A 20,854-nucleotide genomic window follows, 5' to 3' on the forward strand; every position below is an offset into this window, starting at 1 on the left:
CGCTAATATGAACCTTAATGTACCTTCTTCTCATGTTGTGTTTCTTATAGCAATTCGTCTTTTTATGTCAAATTTATTGTTTTTATTTTGTTTTTTTTGTCCATTTGTAACACGCGTGAATTAATTTTCTTTTTTTCTTTCTTCTTTCTTCTAATCTCAGGAACCATTGGAACGATATGAATAATTATTTGCATACGGTCTATATCTCTAGATTATCTTGGTATGTAACAAACATTAAAACAAACAGACAGAGTCATTTTTAATTTAATATTATTAGTACAGATGATAGCATGTATAGTCATATCAACACTCTGACCTCAGACAATGTTTCTATGAGATAATGCATTCTATCTACGTAGGTATAGTATACCTAATAAGAAAGCTATTTTCTGCTTCTGCCTACCACATTATATTTTATGACGTACTTTAAAGTAATCTATTTTAAATTAAATAGGTATATAATAAGATATGATTTATTGTTATGCTCGTGGCAAACTGTAAACTTTTAGTCGGCCGATAGTTTGTTTGGGCTCATAAATCAGTATGAAGATGAATGGTAGCGTGCACAGTACAAAGATCAGGTATTTAGCCGGTATCAGAACGACTGAAAACTTTGAATGGAATCAAGTTTTTCCTAAAAAAAAAATGATCAACCGGCGCCGGCGTATATTCAACTGTTGGCCGACTGTTTAGTATAGTTTGCAGTGTGCAAGTAATCTAGGGAAAAGTCTGACAACCAATCTTACTAAAGTGTAGCAGAAGAGTTTGACTGAACGCGCCAATATCGGGAACTACTGATGATGATGGTGGACAACTGGACCTATTCATACTGGCATCAACCTACCTCAATCTGTCAAACTTCTTCTACAGATTTTCAACCTTATCACAAATAGTGGAAGGCTTATGTTTGATTGGCAAAATTTTACAGATTCGGGTAAGTTGACCTGCTGGCATCCATATAATCCTTTCTATGATAGTAACCCCATTTATCGAAGAAAGCTTTAAGCTATACTTTGGACCGGGAGTGTGAAGACTTTACTATACTTTTAATGGGTTTGCGGAGCACGTACGGTCAACTTCAGGTCAGTGGTAACAGTTTTATAGGAAAATCGCACTTATTACAATTGAGTTAAAGTGCATGACAGTTACCACTGATGTACAGTCTACCGTACCTAATTTCACGAGAAGCGAGTGATAGCTTAAATATAGGTAATAAAAATAAACATTTACACGGTTAAAAAGATAAACCTATATCATTTTTAATACAAATTGCACACGACCCGCTTTACATCGGGCAATTAACTATTATCTCATTTCAAAAGTAGTTTATGTTTTTTGAACTTAATGACTAAATATTTTTTTAATGTTGACTTACTTACCTACATGAAAGTTTAATATGGAACAAAACTATAACTTTTTAGGGTCAATTTCTCAGTCATTAGCTGGACTTCTTGATTGTAAAGAATAAAGGCGGTTTGGCATATTTTATACACATAAGCTGGCAATACGTCAAACATATCCTTTAGATAAAAGTTCTCTGGGGATTAAAAAATCGGTCCTAAATCCTCTCAAAAATCTTAAAAATAGGCCGATAGTAAAGCTAATATTCCTGACTGTAGCCTTGAATGTTTATTAATTTATTAAGTTAATCATTTAATAAAGAGGAAACCTTATTTGTCTGTTTGTACCCTAAAACCTTCGAAACTACTGAACCGATTTTGACTTATTTGACTGTTGTTGTTCGAGAAAACTTCTTTGACTGTTGGAAAGCTACACTCTTCCCAAGTAACATAGGCTATATTTTATCCCGGAACGGGCAGTAGTTCCCCCGGTACACTGGAACTGCATGAAACATCTATGTAGTTGGTACATGATGATGGTGTCCTCCTAGCCGATTATCGGCTACGGCGGCTGTTCTCATATAAGGAGATCAGCTAGCTGCACAGGACATATTATAGTGCACAAGCATTTGCTTGGACACAGGTGCACTCACTATTCCTTCACTCTCATAGCGGGATGGTACGGCAATCCGACACGACCGGAGAGATCAGGCGCAGGACCGACATTTACGTGCTCTCCGATGCAGTTGGTGGTAGATAAAATAGGGTCAAAAGATCAGTTTTCACAATACACATGCATTAACAAGGTATATGAGTAGATAATATGCATTCACGTCTTTCATTATTTATAGAAAGCAATTAATAATATTATCTTCATCATTTTAAATTACCATATTATTAAACTGATGTTCATGCGGTTTTCATCAATGAATAGTGTGATTTGTAAGAATAGTTTGGGTAGGTACATATCTTCTTTCTATGCTAATAAAATAATGTGGGTTTGTTTCTTAATCTGTTTACAAATAGAAAACCAATGTTGTGTTATCCTGGTACGAGAAGTAGATAGTTCTCTCGGGATGCGGGTAAAACCACTCAGAACACCTACCTAGTAAGTAATTTAAAAAATCCAAAGAAATAAAGCTAAATTAAGCAAAAACATTGGAACTTATTCAAGTCAAATTATTTACAATAATTTAATGACGACACGCTTCCTAGCAAAGCAAGGGGGATTTACTAGTATAAATATCTATATTTACTGTATAGTTCAGTAAATTTAGTAATTTATTTTTCTATAGGTAACATCACTAGGCCTGACCCCCACGTAAGGTATTGCTTTTTATAAATGTTTGTAACTTAATCCGATGCTTGCACGTTTTGGTAAAAAAATACTAATTTTAAGTGCATATTTCCGAATAATTGAACCTATTTTTATACCTACTCCATCACCTAGGCTGACCCAGGTGAGGCCCAGGTATTGCTTTTTTCCCGAGGACACGGTGGACCACACAGTCCAGGTGTGCCCCGCGTGGGAAGGGCACCGCCGGGTCCTCGTCGAGGCTTTGGGCGGCGGCGACCTCTCGCGTCCGGCCCTGGTTCAGGCCATGGTCCGGGGCGAGAGGGAATGGGATGCCGTCGCCTCCTTCTGCGAAGCGGTCATGCTCGAGAAGGAGGAGGCGGAACGCCAGAGAGTTCGCACCTCTCATCCCGGCCGCCGCGCTGGACCAGGTAGACACCATGGGCGCCGGGTGTTGCGTGATGACTCCCGGCCACCGTAGGCGTGGGTCTGTGGGCGGTGAGTTCGGGTGGCTCATCGTCTCTCTGTCTGCTTAGACGACAGACCCGTGTCGACGGCGCGCGTTGTTCCCGCACTCCTCAAAGAGATGTCAGCAACCCCAGCGGGGCCCAGCAGGGCCAAGGCCTGCCGGGGCTGCGGGTTGTTCGAAAGAGATACCGCGGCCCTGGTACATAAAAGGCCTATGACGGAACACGACGGTTTTTAGTCAGTAAGAGTCTGACACTCCCTCACCGCTGCTAACCCACAGCGGGAGGGGTCATTTGATGATTTTTGACGCCGTTAAAAAAAAAGGTATTGCTTTTTATAAGTAAATGTTTGTAATTTGAAAAATATATCTGAAGCTTAGGGGTTTTGCGAAAAATATACTTAATTATTTCATAAGCGCAATTTGCGAACAATTAAACCAAATGAACCATATTGTTACTACAACTACAAACAAACTTCTTGTAAAAGCCGGCGACTACATATCTACTAAAGAAGAAAACAAAAAAAAATACATACTCTTCACAAAAACAATTAAATTCCAGATCACCACTAACAACAGTCATTGTCCACAATAATCACCACTTAACCAATAATAATGCGAAATTAACTCTAGAATAATAAACGTCTCTACAGTAATTATTTTCGTACAATAATTATTATCAGAGTCTCTGGAATAATTATGAGACGATATATCGAGGGAACGGCGGGCGGACTATTAAATTCATATCTGTATCAAAGTTGGGTGCAACGCATATATGTAAGCATGTTAAATAAATAATAATATATGTTTGTTGTTCTATTTTGTTTGTTTGTTCGTTTTGGAGTTTGTAACACATTCATATTATTATTTACATTCAGCACATGATTATTATTTGCATTCCATAAAGTGTACATACAGATGGTATACAAGAACCGGTAACCGTTGGGGTAAACGAGTTCTAGAGTGGAGACCACGCCTCGGCAGACGTAGTGTAGGACGTCCTCAGGCACGGCGGAGTGATGACTAGCGCAAGACGGCTGGCAGGAGCTGGATGCGAGCAGCCGAAAATCGATCTCAGTGGCGTGCACTTGGAGAGGCCTATGTCCAGCAGTGGACTGCGATAGGCTGATGATGATGATGATGATGATAATACAAGGCTTAAAGCTTCAATACAATTATGGATTTTATTAGGGCACAGCAACCTAGTTAAAAAAATTGATGACTAGCTGTTTTCCCGCGGTTTCACTCGTGGCCCGTGGGAACTATTGCCCGTAGTGGGATGAAATATAATAGAAATAATGGTTTTGTTTTGTTATTTTCTAGTCCTCTTTTTTATTTTTATTCTTGATTGTTTGTAAATATATCTAGTATTAGAAGTAGAATAGAAATAATAGGGATAAAATATTATACAGGACTAGATTCAATGTTGACTTAAATATGATATAGCCTATGTTACTCAAGAAGAGTGTAGCTTTCCAACAGTAAATATATTTTTTAATCAGTTCTGAAGATTCGGAACCCATAGAGAACGAACAAACAAAGTATTTACATCCTAACCTAGTTAAAATGCAGAAAAAAGTGTTTGTAATTTTCTGCAAAGTTTGTCTTTTGACCACACGGAAGACCTACTTACAGTGTGTAAATAAAACTGCTGACGCAAACAATAATAAATATAAATTAGTAAGTTTAAGTTAGGTATAAGCAAACATATATTATGTATTTTAATTGATTGCTCTTTAATTATTTGTGTAATAGATTGCTAATTTACTATAGTTCGGCCATTCAGAGAATGCGTTCCTGACACGTCGCGATTGAACTGACGACGTAACTTTGCAATGGCGTTGCAGTTACGATAAAAATATTTTTGCTGGTTGTTTACCGTTTTAACAATTGAGGAGCATTAAAACAACATTATTATATCAATAATCAATGAATGTTATTACGTCGTCAGTTCAATCGCGACGTGTCAGGAACGCATTCTCTGAATGGCCGAACTATAGGTACATACAAGGTGTTGTTTTGCATTTGTTCCATACTTCAGGAGGAGGACATAAAATACGTATATAATCGATTGGAATTACAGTAGACGGGAAATAGCTAATATGCACTGCTTTTTTTGGCATTGTAATGTCGTAGTATTTCAGAAGTAATCCAATTTTATGAATTTTGATTTGATTGGTTTTGATTTGACAAGGAACCATAACGTCTCGTTAGTTCTAGTAACTGATCACGCCTACCATACGTCGCTTGACCTACAAGGTGTCTGTCCTACCTTCCTTACGGTACCTAACTGAACCGATGAAATTCACTTACTGAGGCGAAGACACATCAATCACCTATAAATAACTAGAATAATTACCACTTTTATAAATAGGTTTTTTACAAGGAACAAATAGCTCTTATCAATAATTAGTTCAAGCAATCACACCAATTAAAATAATTATTTATGTGCTTATAAAAAAGAAACATTATTAGTTATCTTTGCTTAAAGCACGAGGATTTACACATGTTCTTTGAAGTAAATAAAGATAAAAGAAAAACAACATTATGTTCTTTTATCTTTTTTAAGAATAACATGTAGTATCATCATCTGCCTAGCCTTTTCTCAACTATGTTGGGGTCGGCTTCCAGTCTAACTGGATGCAGCTGAGTACCAGTGTTTTACATGGAGCGACTGGCTATCTGACCTCCTCAAAACAATGCCGCGGGCGATCCGATATCTCTTCGTAAGACTTTTTGTCAGACATTTTGTCTTCTAACTACCAGTAATAACTGCCAAACTGTTCAAATGATATGCCTTCTGAAACAATACCCTGTTACTTCGCTGTAAATTTGTCACAAGGCTGTAACTCAAAAACCATCATAGTTGGACCTGTTCACATATGATGTATTATTGCCACTATAACAACAAATATTGAAAACTAGAAGACAGCTAAAATTAAAGCATTTTAGCATTTTTTTTCCGTACAACAAACGTGACGTTTTTAGCCGATTCAGCGACCCTGAAAAACTTTTAGTCGGCCGATAGTTTGTTTGGGTTCATAAATCAGTATGAAGAGGAATGGTAGTACGCACATTACAAAGATCAGGTATTTAGCCGGTATCAGACTGACTGAAAGCTTTGATTGCAATCAAGATTTTCTTTAACAAAACCGGCCAAGTGCGAGTCGGACTCGCGCAAGAAGGGTTCTAGTTTTCAGTATTTGTTGTTATAGGGGCAGCAATAATACATCATCTGTGAAAGTTTCAGCTGTCTAACTATCACGGTTCATGAGATACAGCCTGGTGACAGACGGACGGATGGACGGACGGACAGAGGAGCGAAAACAATAGTGTCCCGTTTTACCCTTTGGGTACGGAACCCTAAATAGTGTATTTTTCCATCGCTCGGGTCAATTCTCAGCCGACTATTTAGCCGTGAGCGAACCAACTCACACTTGACCGGTTTTCTCAACACCTTCACAACAAACAGTCTCTACAAAAGTTCACGGTGCACGTTTTACATTCCCAGTGAGTGTCCGACTGACACGTGAGGCGAGATTACAAATGTCATAGGTGCACTGACGTAACTGAGTATCGGGAGCGAACATTGTGTGTCTTCGTTTAAGTATACGAGTTCTGTTTTTGTTATATACTAGCTGTGAACTCGGTTTCACTCGGTATATGAAGGAAAGAGTTACAGAACTTGGGTAAAATGTAGACTTTTACCGTCTTACCACAAAAACTTTTAAACGTCAGTTTATGCCTTGTCTAAAAAAATGTCAAATTATGACGTTGACATATGGTTCATTTTGCAGCTAAAATTTTATTAGACAAGTGTAAAACAGGGTTTAAAGTTTTTGTAGTAAGGCCCTTAGTTGTTTAGCTGCGTTTTCACCTGGTTTAGAAAAGAACTCCGTTCAGAACTCGGATAAAATATAGCCATGTTACTCAGGGATAGTGCACGATTGAACGATTTGGAGCCTTTGGGATACAGACCAACAAAAAGTTTCCTTCTTATTATATTATTATAGACTTAATTTTGGACGCAGTTTCACCGCTTCCCGAAGTAACTAACTTCCCCGCCTGTGCCCGGATAAAATATAGCCGAATGTCACCTGAGGAGAGTAGGTATATCATCCAACAGTGAAAGAATTTGAAAAAATATTTCACTGTCAGATAACCCATTTATCGAGGTAGGCTGGCTTTTTATCTAGGCAGGTATGTAGTTTGATACTACAATGCCAAGTATGACACCATTTTTTCTTCAACAAAATCCTTCAGTTAAAAGATTAAAAAAAAAAAACTAAAAAGAGTACTATTTTGTTTCTGGAGGTTTTATCGTGAATTAGTTCCCTCAAAATGCAGGCAAAATTGAGTGAAATAACTAGTGAATGGCTGTAAGTACAACATTATCTATCACTAACTTCTGCCAGCGGTTTCACCCGCGTCCCGTGGGAACCTCTGCACGAACCTGAGTAAAAAGTAGCCTAAATATAGCCTTCCTCGATAAATAGGCTATCTACACTGCAAGAATTTTTCAAATCAGGACCAGTAGTTCCTGAGATTAGCGCGTTCAAGCAAACAAACAAACAAACTCTTTAGCTTTATAATATTAGTACCTTTAGATTGTAGGAGGTCAAATATTTATAGATTATAACATATCACAAAAAAGTACACAAAATTCCACTAAGTACCAATTATTATGTTTATTGTTGACGATTATGTAAATATTAGTAGAACCTAATTAATCGTTGTTATTAATGAAATATTCTTTTAATTACTTAATTAGATTAGACTTAATTGAGTAAAGTTATCTAACTTATGCGTACTTACTTACCGTCAATAGAATATTAAGACTAATATATATTATAAATGCGAACGTAACTCTGTCTGTCTATCTGTCTGTTACGCTTTCACGTCTAAACCACTGAACTGATGTTAATAAAATTTGGAACAGAGATAGAGTTGACCATAAGAAAGAACATAGGATAGTTTTTATCCCGGACTTTTCAAGAGTTCTCTTGGAAACGTGATACCTACAACCGAACTCGACGCGGGCGAAGCCGTTGGCGGATACTAATACTCTATCCACGGAAGCAAGAGCTAAAAGGTAAACAAAGAATGACACTTTTTCAAGATGGCGGTATAACCCGACCGATGACAAAATCACAGATACTGCGAACATTTTACACAAAAATGTGACGTTTTGTCATCGGTCGGGTTATACCGCCATCTTGAAAAAGTGTCATTCTTTGTTTACCTTTTAGCTCTTGCTTCCGTGGATAGAGTACAGTAATACCTAGCCTATGTTACTCGGGAAGAGTGTATCTTTCCAACAGTGAAATATAGTAGTTTCGGAGCCTTGATTGTACAAACAAACATCTGTTTCCTCTTTATCATATTTGTGTTGATAAAATAGGCCAAATTTGGTTTTGCTAGTCATCGGACACCTCAAGAAAGAGCAGATAAATAGTCGCTGTCTGAGAATTATGTTGAAAGCCGAATATACAGTCGCCAAGTATATATAGCTGAAAGCCTGTGAAAAATGGTAGAGAATGACATATTGCGCCGATCCCAAGTAAAATTGGGAAAAGGGCGGGAGGAAGAAGACCATTCATAGGCTACTTTTTATCCAGGAGCGAGAAACAATTCCCTAGTATAATCGAGGGGAACCGCTACAGCTGATATAGTTATGGTTACTCTATTTAACCCATCAAAAGAGGAAACATTGATAATAACAGCATTCGTATTTTTGTCTGTTGTGTAATTCCGTTCTCAATAACTATTTATTTATCTATATAAAGTGTGTAATTAATGTTTAAAATGGCCGACTGACACGTGACCCGTTCAGGAAGAATTGCAACGAACGAGGATAAGATAAAACGTACATAATACAATATTGTGGTCAACTGTGGTGGGTCTTTTGAATGGTTTTAACTGTCTCATTTTCATAGAATAATCTCCTGATAGAAGGCAATTGTGCGATCAACGTAGGTTTGCATGAATTTACTCCTACGAACGCGATCAAACGAATTGAACTCGAATAGGTGTCCTTACTGACTAAACGCACTAAGTCGTCGTGGCATGACTTATCATCATCCTCCGAGCCATTTCCCAACTACATATGTTGGGGTCGGCTTCCAGTCTAACCGGATGCAGCTGTGTACCAGTGTTTTACTAGGAGCGACTGCCCTATCTGACCTGCTCAGCCCAGTTACCCGGGCAACCCAATACCCCAAAGTAAGACTGGTGTCAGACTTACTGGCTTCTAACTACCCGTAACGACTGCCAAGGATGTTCAATGAAAGCCGGGTCCTACAGTTTAACGTGGCCTCCAAAACCCAGTAATTGGAGTCCAAGATAAAATAGGATTTAAAAAGTACATATAAACTTGGTAAAAGTTGTATTGGTACTTGCCTGACCAGGAACCTAACCCACACTCATACTCGAGAGGTTGGCTCTTTACCCACTAGGCCACCACGACTTAGAAGATTACTTACTAAATGAATATGACAATGAAATTATTTTTGACCTAGTCAAATACCCATTTATCTATCAGTGTCATTCGAATATAGCATATACTAACGGAAGAGAAGAGGCTAGATGTCGTTTGTCAGATAGTCTACAAATAGATTAAATAGGACACTATTTTTATAAAATCACCTATTTTCCTGCGGTTTCACCCGCGTCCCGTGGGAACTACTGTCTGTAATATATATAGGATAAAATTATACCTCTAGCTTTAGTCGGAACGAGTGTAGCTTACAAAAGTGAAATTTCTTTAAGTTATTCCATTGGAAAGAAACCAACAAATATTATTTTTTTCCACTTTAGAATATAAGTGTAGAAGTACCTTTAGATTTAACTGTAATTAAAATTGTACGAGGCCCTTTAACAGCGAGATTCAAAATGACGAAAAAGTTGCTATTACGCGGACATTTTAGAAATATTCGCACACAGTTTGTTACTGTTTGCTAGACCGAGTACACCAGAAGATATATTTGTATGCGTCACAGTGCCGCACACTGAAGGAATATTTGGTTAGTCTACTTACAGTTGATTTCTAGAACCGATCTATTGTTTTGCTAATGAAGATTGTGACATTTTATGTCTCTAACGGCAAAACAACGGATCAATCCTACTTATATTATAAATGTGAAAGTTTGTGAGAATGTATGGATGTATGTTTGTTATTCAATCACGCAAAAACGGCTGGACCGATTTGATTGAAATTTGGTATGAAGACAGGTGATACCCTGGATTAACACATAGGCTACTTTTTATCAACATACCACGCGGGCGAAGCCGCTGGCGGAAGCTAGTCGGTAATATAAATTTTATAATCTTTAACATTGGCTCTATTAGTCACCCATCCACAAACTTACCTCAAAAACAGCTTGACACACCACGCAATGAACTCATGATTTCCATAATTAACAAACGAATTAATAAAACAACTTTTTGTCGTAATAATTTAATGTACGTAACTTTAATAATCAGTTACCTTATTTCTTACGAACTATTACAATTAATTATTATTATAGGTATAGTTACTAACCTTTGGCATTAAACTTAAATTATGGTAACTATTATCTTCTATAATAGAATATAATTAGCCTTATTATAGTAACAATGGTTTGGGCTCTAATTAAATAGGGCATACCTATGTATTTAAAAATGTGTATTGTCTTACGTCTTACGTTTTAGCCAACTGTGACAGAAATAAAGTGGTGGATGATTTTAGCGGTCCATGTTTGATCCTCAATCAGAACTAAGCTGATTTTGATGAATGAAGTCAATATATTCTTTTTTTTTTCAACTGGCTTACGCTACATAACATTTTTTATTTTTATAATTGATTTTATTATATGTTCAACTATTTTTATCTACTGTGTATTTGTACGGCACAAACAGTTATGTAGCCTAAATAAAATAAATATTTTTGTTATCAAAACAACACTGAATAAATTAGAAAACACCATTATAAAATTGTGATACAAACGTAAATAAATTATCAATAAAAACTGAAAACAAATCAGTCATTTTTTTGCCATTTCTAGATTGATTACGATCCAAATAATATCTGAAAATCCGCTTTTTTGTATATGTTAATCTTTCATTGAAAACCTAGGTTTTTTACCAGTCGACATGAAATTTAGTACAGTATCAAAAAATACCCTGGAGACAGCTGCAGGCAAATTCTCACCCAATTTCCATAATAATCCTTCAGAAGACACCTAATACCCAATCTTATGACCCAAGCTAGCCGCCGTTCTTCTAATCCAGTCTACATACGAGGCTACCCTCGTATAGACCCCAGGTCGAGCCCTCCTGGCACACCCGGAGCCCCAAGAGACCACCCCGTGAAGCTGCCATCTGTTTGCCGTCATGCAGGCCAGGGGGCCTCCTGAATCTCCTCGGCAGGCGTCTACACCGCCTGATAGGATACCTGAAATCAAAAATACACACAGTCAATAAAATATTTTTGGCATCTAAAAATCTGACAGCTAACTTTACCGAAGGAAATAGGTTTAGGATTGCACACGTAACTGACTTGCGGAGGTCAGATAATCACTTCTTGTAATACACTGGTAAACTGGAAGCCATCCCAAACATAAATACTCGGGTAAAAAGGCTAGGTTGATAAATACAGATGATCTTTTTATAAATCCTGTCAATAATTTCATAGCAACGATTTGTCTTATCACAACTTTTGTTAATTGCTATGTGAAATCCACAGTAGTTAGGTATTTACAAGCATGGTACCCAAGAGCGTTTTTAAAACAATTTTACCAGCTGCTTCTTGCGCAGCTCTAGTTATATAACATTACCGCTCTGAAGATGATGAGAGATGGCAGCTAGTGAATGTACAACATTTAAAATGTATGAACTCATACACAAGGCATCAAATGGATGACTTTAGAACGGCAGTTATTTGGCAAGAGCTTTATTATTAGGAGCTACTTCGAAGTGATAAAGTTATATAATGGGTACTGTATTTTAGACTTACCTGCGCATATCATAGAGTCTAAAATCGCCTGCTGTCTTCCACCGAGGACCTGATTCTTCCTGCACGTTGTGAGGTCCAGAACTGGTACAGCCGCCGCTCTTAAAGTTGGTGCAAAATTCTCTGTGTTCTCTGAAAATAGGAAAAAAATAATATTGAGATATAACTCTACTAACATTAAAAGTGCAAAGGCAAGTCTGTCTGTCGCACATTCAAGTCAAAACACTGAACTGAACTGATTTAAATTAAATTATCTACACGGGTAAAACCTAAAAATAGTTCGAGAAGTGGACTTGATCGGAGGGAACAACTAGTGAATAATCTATGTAGATAAGTTCCCCATATTTTCCCCTTTCAGTGTCAAGACGGACGGAAAAACGTTAACCGAAAAACGCAAGAAACAACATAAATTCAATAGAAATTAAAGCATATTTCTATCTTTAATTATAAAGAAATAATATTATTTGTTCTTAAAAGGTTTGATTGCTAATTCTGTTACAACTTATTAAAGGCTATTCAGATAATTCACACACGCGTACGGCAACGCGAACCTCTGTGGTAGAAATCTAATAATCCCATATTGCCTCTCTATGAAATCCGCTTACACACAAACATCGCCTTTCGGTTTTAAGCGTTGCTTTTGCCTGGCTTGTTGACACAGCAATACGCGTTTTGCGCGGTGTCGTGTGATAACGTCTTTTGGCAATAAAGAGCCGAAAAAATTAAGTAAATCAAAAAAGTAATGGGGTGGTAAATCAATAATTATGTTATGTATGATTATATTATAAAAAATCTCACCAGCCTGATACCCCCATCCACTGACAGCACACCACTTCCCAGCCGTCACTCCATCATCAGGCAAGCATATAGGCCGGACATGAGAGTTGAACTGCACGCCCGACCCTGAGCGGGAGACGAGGATGATTGCTATGTCGTTGCTGTGAGGACCATCTGTAAGTGGAGGAGAGGAATTATTTGACAAGCTTTTTCAAAAGTAACAAGTTTCCTAAAACTGAGATTAGCGTATTTAAGCAAATAAAGACGAAACCGACTCTTCAGCTTTATATTAGTAAGTAAGTAAGCACTAGCTTTTGCCTGAGTACTTAGTACCTACTTAATAGAGCATAAGTGGTATATAAAAAAAAAAAAAAATTTATCCATGTGCGGGAAGGACCTCCCCCAAGTTAAACACTTAACAAATAAACTACTGCTTAAAACAATATTGCAATAGATTTCTGGTTATTTGCATTGATTTATTAATGAATTAATTAATTAACAAATAATTATTATAATAATAACTAATTAATTTCGGCAAACGTAGTGTAGGACGTCCTCAGGCACGGTGGAATGATGACTTGCGCAAGACGGCTGGCAGGAGCTGGATGCGAGCAGCCGAAAATCGATCTCAGTGGCGTGCACTTGGAGAGGCCTATGTCCAGCAGTGGACTGCTATAGGCTGATGATGATGATGATGATGATGATGATTAATGAATTACCTACCTACTGCCAAACATCAAACCCATTTCCATCCAGCTGTTTTTGCGTGAAAGAGGAACAAACATGGATACAGACAATCTTTTGCGTTTATTAACTATAATAGCAGAAAATTGGATAGCAAATTATACCGGATAGATAACAAAGCTCACCTTTCCTGAAGTCAGGATGTCTAACCACCTTCTCCGCCAGGAACCGATGCTCGTGTTTGTCTTGGATCTTCAGCCGATGCTCTCCCACCACAATACGTATATGCTCCAGGTTTAGAGGTTGCTGGAATTGAGAAGCGTGTGTTTTTAAGAAAGTTTAGGATATTAGCTTCCATCAGCGGTTTACACTGTCCTGCGGGTACTACTCCGCGCACCTTTCTTCTAAGATTTTTTTATCCGGGTGTGAAAAATTCCCTCGGGACACAGTCTAGTTTATGTACGCATTAATAGTACTTAGGACGTAGTGTAGTAGTTTGTGTAGTATCTTTAAGAAAAAAAGGTGTCAAAGAATATGGCATATCAGTATACACAAGCTGTTTCAAGTGATTTTACTCGCGACTTCTTACTCGATAAGTTTGAGATTTCTTCAAAACGGACTGGCAATTCCTGAGATTAGCTCGTCCAATCATCATTAGATTAAAACTTTTTTTTTGCCGCTCTGATGTCAGCATAGCGTCAGCGTAATATTTATCTACTTGTGGAAGAACCAAGTCCTATCCAGATTGTCAACCTTTAGTTAAATGCCTACTCAAACATAATAGTAATTATTTAGATTTAATTTAAGACAAAAGGCAACATACTTTGTCAAAGCAATGTGCAGCAGAGAGCACGAGGCGCTCGGCGATGACAGCGCCGCCACAGTGATGCTCGAACGTCAACTTGTCCACATCTAGCATCTGGATTTCAACCTGAAAACAAATAGGTATAAGAATATTAGAAATTGTTTAACTACTAATGTTAAAATTACTTCTTCATCATTGTGTGCGTTATCGTAAAGTCACTGGTTCTCAACTGCATTCAGTAAGACTGGAAGTCGACCCCAAAATAGCTAGGTTGATGATCCTTCTTATCTTGTGGGCTGCAGATTTAATCATCGAAGAAGCCTTAGTGTTAGAGTGTTTTCAAAACCATCTCAATCATCACCGGAAGTTTCGTTTACATAAAAAAAGAAGTGCCTAAAAACTACGGCCATAAAATCTAAGTTCATCATAATTTGGAATAACAAAACGCATTCAATTCTCAACAGTGAAAGTAACTACATCATTTTGCAAGATCATCACCTAATTCAATATTAAAAAGCCTAAACAAATTAAAGACCCATTGACAAATGCAACGTTCAATAACCACCATGAAATCCTCATTACGAAAAGTGAAAGTTGACATAATTGCGCGCCATTCATTTCCGAACGTAACAATAACTGTCATCGTGACATTTGCGGCCTCTTTGCGCGGGAAAATGGAGGTTAGGTTATGTAATATGTCATCTCGCATCTGTTTTCGAACTGTTTTCGTTTTTGTAAAGCGTAATGTAGGTTTTACTGAATACTTAATTATTATTTAATGTTCTGTTACAGTCTGACGATTCAATATTTACTTTTATTCATCATCTAACTTTTTTTTTTTTTTTGTTAAGTCGTGGTGGCCTAGTGGGTAAAGTCTGACACCAGTCTAACCAAGGGGTATCGGGTGGCCCGGGTAACTGGGTTGAGGAGGTCAGATAGGCAGTCGCTTCTTGTAAAGCACTGGTACTCAGCTGAATCCGGTTAGACTGAAAGCCGACCCCAACATGATCGGGAAAAGGCTCGGAGGATAATGTTCATCTAACTTTTTCCATATTATGAAAACCAACGAGATGCGATAAATAGAGCGAATGTCTACTGAAATATTCGCTTATTTGTTTCTTGGACTTGAAAACTTTCAATATCAATACCAAAACCATTTTACCAAAAACTAGACTGAAAATCAGCCCTAAGAACGACCGACACAGCCCATTTATCGACAAAGGCTAGACTATTTACTACAAGACAAAAGCTAGTCTAGGCTTCATAAGAATACCACCTGTATAACATATGGAATGCAAATAAAGGATTGAGTATTGGGTATTTTTTATCCGCATGCGAAGAGGAGTTCCCACAGAACGAGGATGAAACTGATTGCGGAAGCTACATAAGTTACCAAATACGTCTTATAAAATATTACTGAAACCCTTCGTATAAGGAGATTTATTAACATTTTACCATCTAATTAAATCTTGACGATAAACGTAGTTGCACTATCGATCTATTTTCTCTGAAGGGAACGCCGGGAACACGAAAGACAGGACAGTATCTAAGATCTTCTTAGACACAGAAAACGATGAATACTGTAAGGGTGCGTCCATATCTGGCGAATGCGCCGCGAATGCGCAGCACACGAGCCGATCGCGAGCTGTCCGCGAGCTGCGCGCGTGCATTTTTGTTCGTGCGCTGCTTCTGCGCCGCCCGCGCGCAGCTCGCGCGCGACCTAAGCGCCGCACGCGAGCGGCGCGCAGGCGGCGCGCGACGTTTGTCATCTTCGATAGTACTGAGCCAATATACGGAACTGTAAGGGCGAGAACTGATTGCGCGCAGATCGCGCGCCGCTCGCGCGCTCTATACGAGCCTTGCGTGAGTTGCGCTAAAGAGGCGCACCGAACTATTGCAGTGACTGCACGCGCGCAGCTCGCGGACAGCTCGCGATCGGCTCGCGTGCTGCGCATTCGCGGCGCATTCGCCAGATGGGGACGCACCCTAACCCTTTCAAAGACTCCATTATCAAGATACCTAAGTGACGTAGGTTTTTTTTCACGAAAAATGGAGATAAAATGGTGATATCCATAAATTACTCGTTATTCGTATCGCAGTGTAAATAGGCTTTGATTTCATTCCATTTTTGCTTAACTTTAAAATTGGTCATCAACTTCGACAAATTAATGTTTCTGTCTATGTTACAAGTGAATGAAAATCTTCTCAATATAAACCGAGACAAAGAAGGAGGAATAATAGATAACGGAAAACAGTTATCAAAAGCTAGCAAAACAAATATAAAGTCTCGAAGTCAGAATTTGTGGCTGCTAAGTTCCCCCAGTTTTTCTTTCCAGCAAAGACAGAAGGTGGTAAAGAATGAGCGTTTTAGATTTTGTCTTATTTGACGTTGGTAAACAAACGCTTTGAAGAAGTTTTTTTCAGTAGCCGCCTATTCCAGATATGTGCAGAATTTGACAAAGGTTTTCTTTCATAAAACCCTTGGCACCGTGACTCACAAATGACACTTTGAAAAACTGGCCACGTGCGTGTTGGAATTGCGCACGAGGGTCCCGTGCCATTATTCGGAAAATGAGCAAAAAAATCACGTTTGTTGTATAAGAGCCCCCCAAAATATTTATTTAATTCTAGTTTTCAGTATTTTTTGTTATAGCGGCAACAAAAATACATAATCTGTGAAAATTTCAGCTCTCTAACTATCACGGTTCATGAGATACAGCCTAATGACTGACGGACGGACGGACGAACAGAGGAGCGAAAACAATAGGGTCACGTTTTACCCTTTGACTACGGTACCCTAAAAATGGCTGTATGGTAGATAATCCCGGGAAATTTTTCAGAAAAAAATGCAGATTATAAAATACTTACTTGCCACGGAAAAGCTCCATAGGGCGTTTCAGTACCTCCAACAATCTTGCCAGTTCTTCTCGGGTTAAAATCCACTGTTCTTGTACCACAAAGCACTTTTTCAGTTTTACCTGAAGTTTGCACTGAATTCTGACTGAAATAATTCGTTGAGAAACTAGTAAAAGCCTTCGATGGTCTTGTCCTATTTTTGTAATACTCATAGTGATTGACTCTATTCAAAAAATATTCACAATTAATAGCACTTATTAAGAAATAGAAAGAAAAAATGTATGACAACATCTTTTGTTAAAAAAAATATTAATAATATCTGTAACTTTCAAAGCGTAAACTTTTTTATAAAGTCACAGTTTTTTAAAATAAATAAATCGAAAATTAAATTCAGAGACGTGTGCTCATGATGAAAGCCCAAAACTAAATGAGACATTACTGGTCCGTTTTTATTTTTTTTAATATATGCATTGGCAAAGGCTCGGGTTACAATGCCGTGAGTGACATACACGGTAAAGTGGGTTACTAGATCGATCCGAAGATGCATCTTTTGTATTTTTATTTAAATGAAAGGACGTATAAGATGCTAAGTCATTGTGTCTTTTGTGTATTGTTTAATGGGTCAGTGTATAGATTTATGCATGCAATTTGTGCATGCTGTTTTGAATGGCTTGTGTTTTTTTTGTTTGTATGTTAGGTCACATTTAAAGAGGTTCTTCGACTTTACATACATTCGAGTAGAAAAAGTAATAGCTAAAATTAAGAGCGTGTGGGTTCGACTCCAGCTCAGGCAAGTACCAATGTATCTTTTCTTAAGTTATAATTATTACATATGTATTTAAAGAACTAATTTAAAGTATGCTAAGTGTATCATGGACACCACAGACAACATTGTGAAGGAAACTTCTTAAGAATGTTGAAATCTTCCTTTGCAAGCGTGGTAATTAACGCTCATTCCTATATTCCTTTTCCATGTGTATGAGAAGAAACCATGCCTTATAGTGGTATCATTAAAGAGCCAAATGGTTAATAATAAAAATGTTCATATAGGTAAACAGATTTAGGTATTTGAGGATTCACAAAATAATTTAGGATTATACCGGTCAATTAGTAGATACTCCTTTTAACTTAAAAAGGTTCTAACATTATTTATCTCAAGACACATCTCTCAAAACAAATCCCGTATGTGTGTTCGTTCGTTCAATGTCGTCGTGCAGTACTTCAGTAATGTATGTAATGACATTCTTACAGTTCGTGCTGAAAACTGTATTACCGTTAATATTAATAACACTAGTAGTTACTGCGACTTTTGTTTGGATTTTAAGGCATTTTATTGTAGTAAATCATAATCATTCTCCGAGCTTTTTCCCAACTATGTTGGGATCGGCTTCCAGTCTAACCGGATGCAGCTGAGTATCAGTGTTTTACAAGGTGTGGCAAATCTTACTGATATTATAAATGCAAAAGTAAAAGTAAGTAAAAATATAAAGTTTGTAAGGATATTTATGAATTGATGGATGTTGATTAAACTTGGAAATAATATTAAAGCTGGGTATATCAGATTAACATAGCTCTACTTTTATTTTATTGTTGGGTTCAGTTTATGTACATATTTACATGACGTAAAAAAAAGCCTTATTTATACATATATACAACTAAAAAATGGCATCAAAAAACTCCTCATCGCTGCCCACCGGGAGTGTACCCAAGAGGCTGGCAGCATTGCCACGTTGGATGGCAATGCTTAATTTTTGACCAAAATAAAAACCAGCCTTTGGGTCACTTGAAGTGTCAGCAAGTCGCTTTGCCAGATCTTTAAAAAGCAGATGAGCACTTGGACCCCACGGCCCGAGGGTTTCAAGCAGCACGGAGCACCCAAACGCAAGCAAACAGCAAGCCGGAAAGTGGTGTCGTCAAACAATGTGCCTATGTTTGACGACGGAAGTGCCAGAAGCCATAGACCCGACTCCCATTCGCCCACAGCCAGAAGGCGCGCTCGCTCTGCAGAAGAAATTGACGTATTTAGCAGATTATTCCGTATAACTCTGCAGAGCGGCTCATCCCACTGTCTCTGGGAGGACGGGTTGACGGGTGGATCAGTATTCGGGCAGGTGATTTTCCAAGCCTCTACAGCCTCAGTCAGACATGGTACCTCGCAATTGGCCAGTGTGATAGGAAGAATTTTCCTGGTCAATTGCTCAGTACCATGGACGGAGGATATAAAGGCCGGTAGGCTAATACTTGAAATTTTGCGGACGCCAAGCCCTCCCATGCGAACGGGAAGAGTAGCCTGAATCCAGGCTCGGTCGTCCAAGGCCACATTTAAAATTGATGTTAATGTGTGTCTAATAATTTTGTCAAGTTGTTCCAAAAGGTTTGTGTGCTTCCATAGAGTGGAAGCGCGCAAATAGTATGTTAATTTTGGGCCAAAACAACAATATCTAATGATTGTGATGGCTGAGTGCATGTTAATTTGGAGCAGCCTTTCCGAAATATGATTGAAATTTTGTATTTTGTCCTGAATAAAATTCGAAAATGAATTTTCATATATTGGGGAACCAAGGAGACAAAGAGAGTCCTTATCAATTAATTTAATATCCGGGGCTATTGCATTGAATTTTGAAAGTGTGTCTTGTCTGTCAGTATTGTCCGGTACAAAAAGTTCGCATTTGGAGTAATTTAAATTTAGACCTATTTCTTGAAATTTGTTTTGGAGAAAAGAAAAATCACCAAGTACTGTATCTACTTTGCCCCCCAAGGTTCCGTCATCAAGATACCAAACGTTAAATTCCGAATTTAGCTGCCGAATTATAGGGTTTATGGCTAAACTGAAAATCACAGGCCCGAGTGGGTCACCCTGCTGACAGCCAACAGAAGATTCCAGAAGGTTGTCCTGATATAGTAATTTAGATGGATGTCTGTAGCATTGCCAAATAAAACTGTAAATTTGGGGTAACTCTTTTTTCGTTTCTGCCAGCAAGGTGTCCCTATTGACTGAATTAAAGGCATTCTTTATGTCAACCTTCATAATGACCTCTCCTTTGCCACAATTTAAATAGGTCGATAACGCGTGCACGGCAGCCTCGCAGCCCCCTCTTGAGCCGTAACCCAGCTGAAGGGGCTGAAATTTTTCCGAAACACCCTCACTACAAAATTTACAGCAAATCTTGGCTACCGTGCGACGGTAAGTAGTCCCTACGGCAATTGGACGAATGCCACCATCCCTCTTGCGTAGGGCGCAGAGGTTCGCTCCATACAAGACGTCGATGACGGCCTCGTCCACCTTGCCGGCGAGCATAAGGTTGACCAGGGCTGTAAGCTCCTTCAAGAGTGACTCACCAGCTTCCCCGGCGCTTGGGCAGGTAAGGTCCTTAAGGTGTTGCGGACTCAGCAAAGGTGAAGCGGTGTACTTTTTATATTAGTCAGAGAAAATGTTGAGAGTTACCTATTTTTTCAACGTAGGTATTGCTTAAATACTTTTAAAATATTACATACATAGATATTTTATAAAAAAAATTACATAAAATTGTTCTTTTCAAACTTATCTGTATACCATATCCTATGATGTTGGGATCTAACCTAATGGGATGCACCTAATTATAATCATCGGCACGAATCTTGAGCGCTGACCTTCGCCTGCGCA

The 20,854-nt window shown here is 38.3% G+C and overlaps 1 protein-coding gene across 1 annotated transcript; it reads right to left on the bottom strand.

Moving 5' to 3' along the window:
- Positions 1-10,705: 10,705 nt before the first annotated feature.
- Positions 10,706-20,509, bottom strand: LOC124643648 (trypsin-like). Its single transcript, XM_047182666.1, has 7 exons — positions 20,371-20,509; positions 17,224-17,468; positions 14,374-14,481; positions 13,736-13,856; positions 12,888-13,040; positions 12,093-12,221; positions 10,706-11,531 (listed from the first exon to the last, which is right to left on the bottom strand). The coding sequence occupies exons 1-7, from the start codon at positions 20,507-20,509 to the stop codon at positions 11,320-11,322; spliced, it is 1,107 nt and encodes a 368-aa protein (XP_047038622.1). The 3' UTR covers positions 10,706-11,319.
- Between the last annotated feature and the right edge of the window lie 345 nt (positions 20,510-20,854).

Source organism: Helicoverpa zea, chromosome 28, assembly GCF_022581195.2.
Source record: "Helicoverpa zea isolate HzStark_Cry1AcR chromosome 28, ilHelZeax1.1, whole genome shotgun sequence".
NCBI classification, from domain to species: domain Eukaryota; kingdom Metazoa; phylum Arthropoda; class Insecta; order Lepidoptera; family Noctuidae; genus Helicoverpa; species Helicoverpa zea.

Coding starts and splice junctions, on each gene's coding strand:
- LOC124643648 (XM_047182666.1), bottom strand. CDS start 20,509: ATGCTCGCCGGCAAGGTGGACGAGGCCGTCATCGACGTCTTGTATGGA. Junction 14,482..17,223: donor ATGGAGCTTTTCCGTGGCAA/GTAAGTATTTTA, acceptor ATTTGTTTTCAG/GTTGAAATCCAGATGCTAGA. Junction 12,222..12,887: donor TGGATGGGGGTATCAGGCTG/GTGAGATTTTTT, acceptor TCCTATTTTCAG/AGAACACAGAGAATTTTGCA.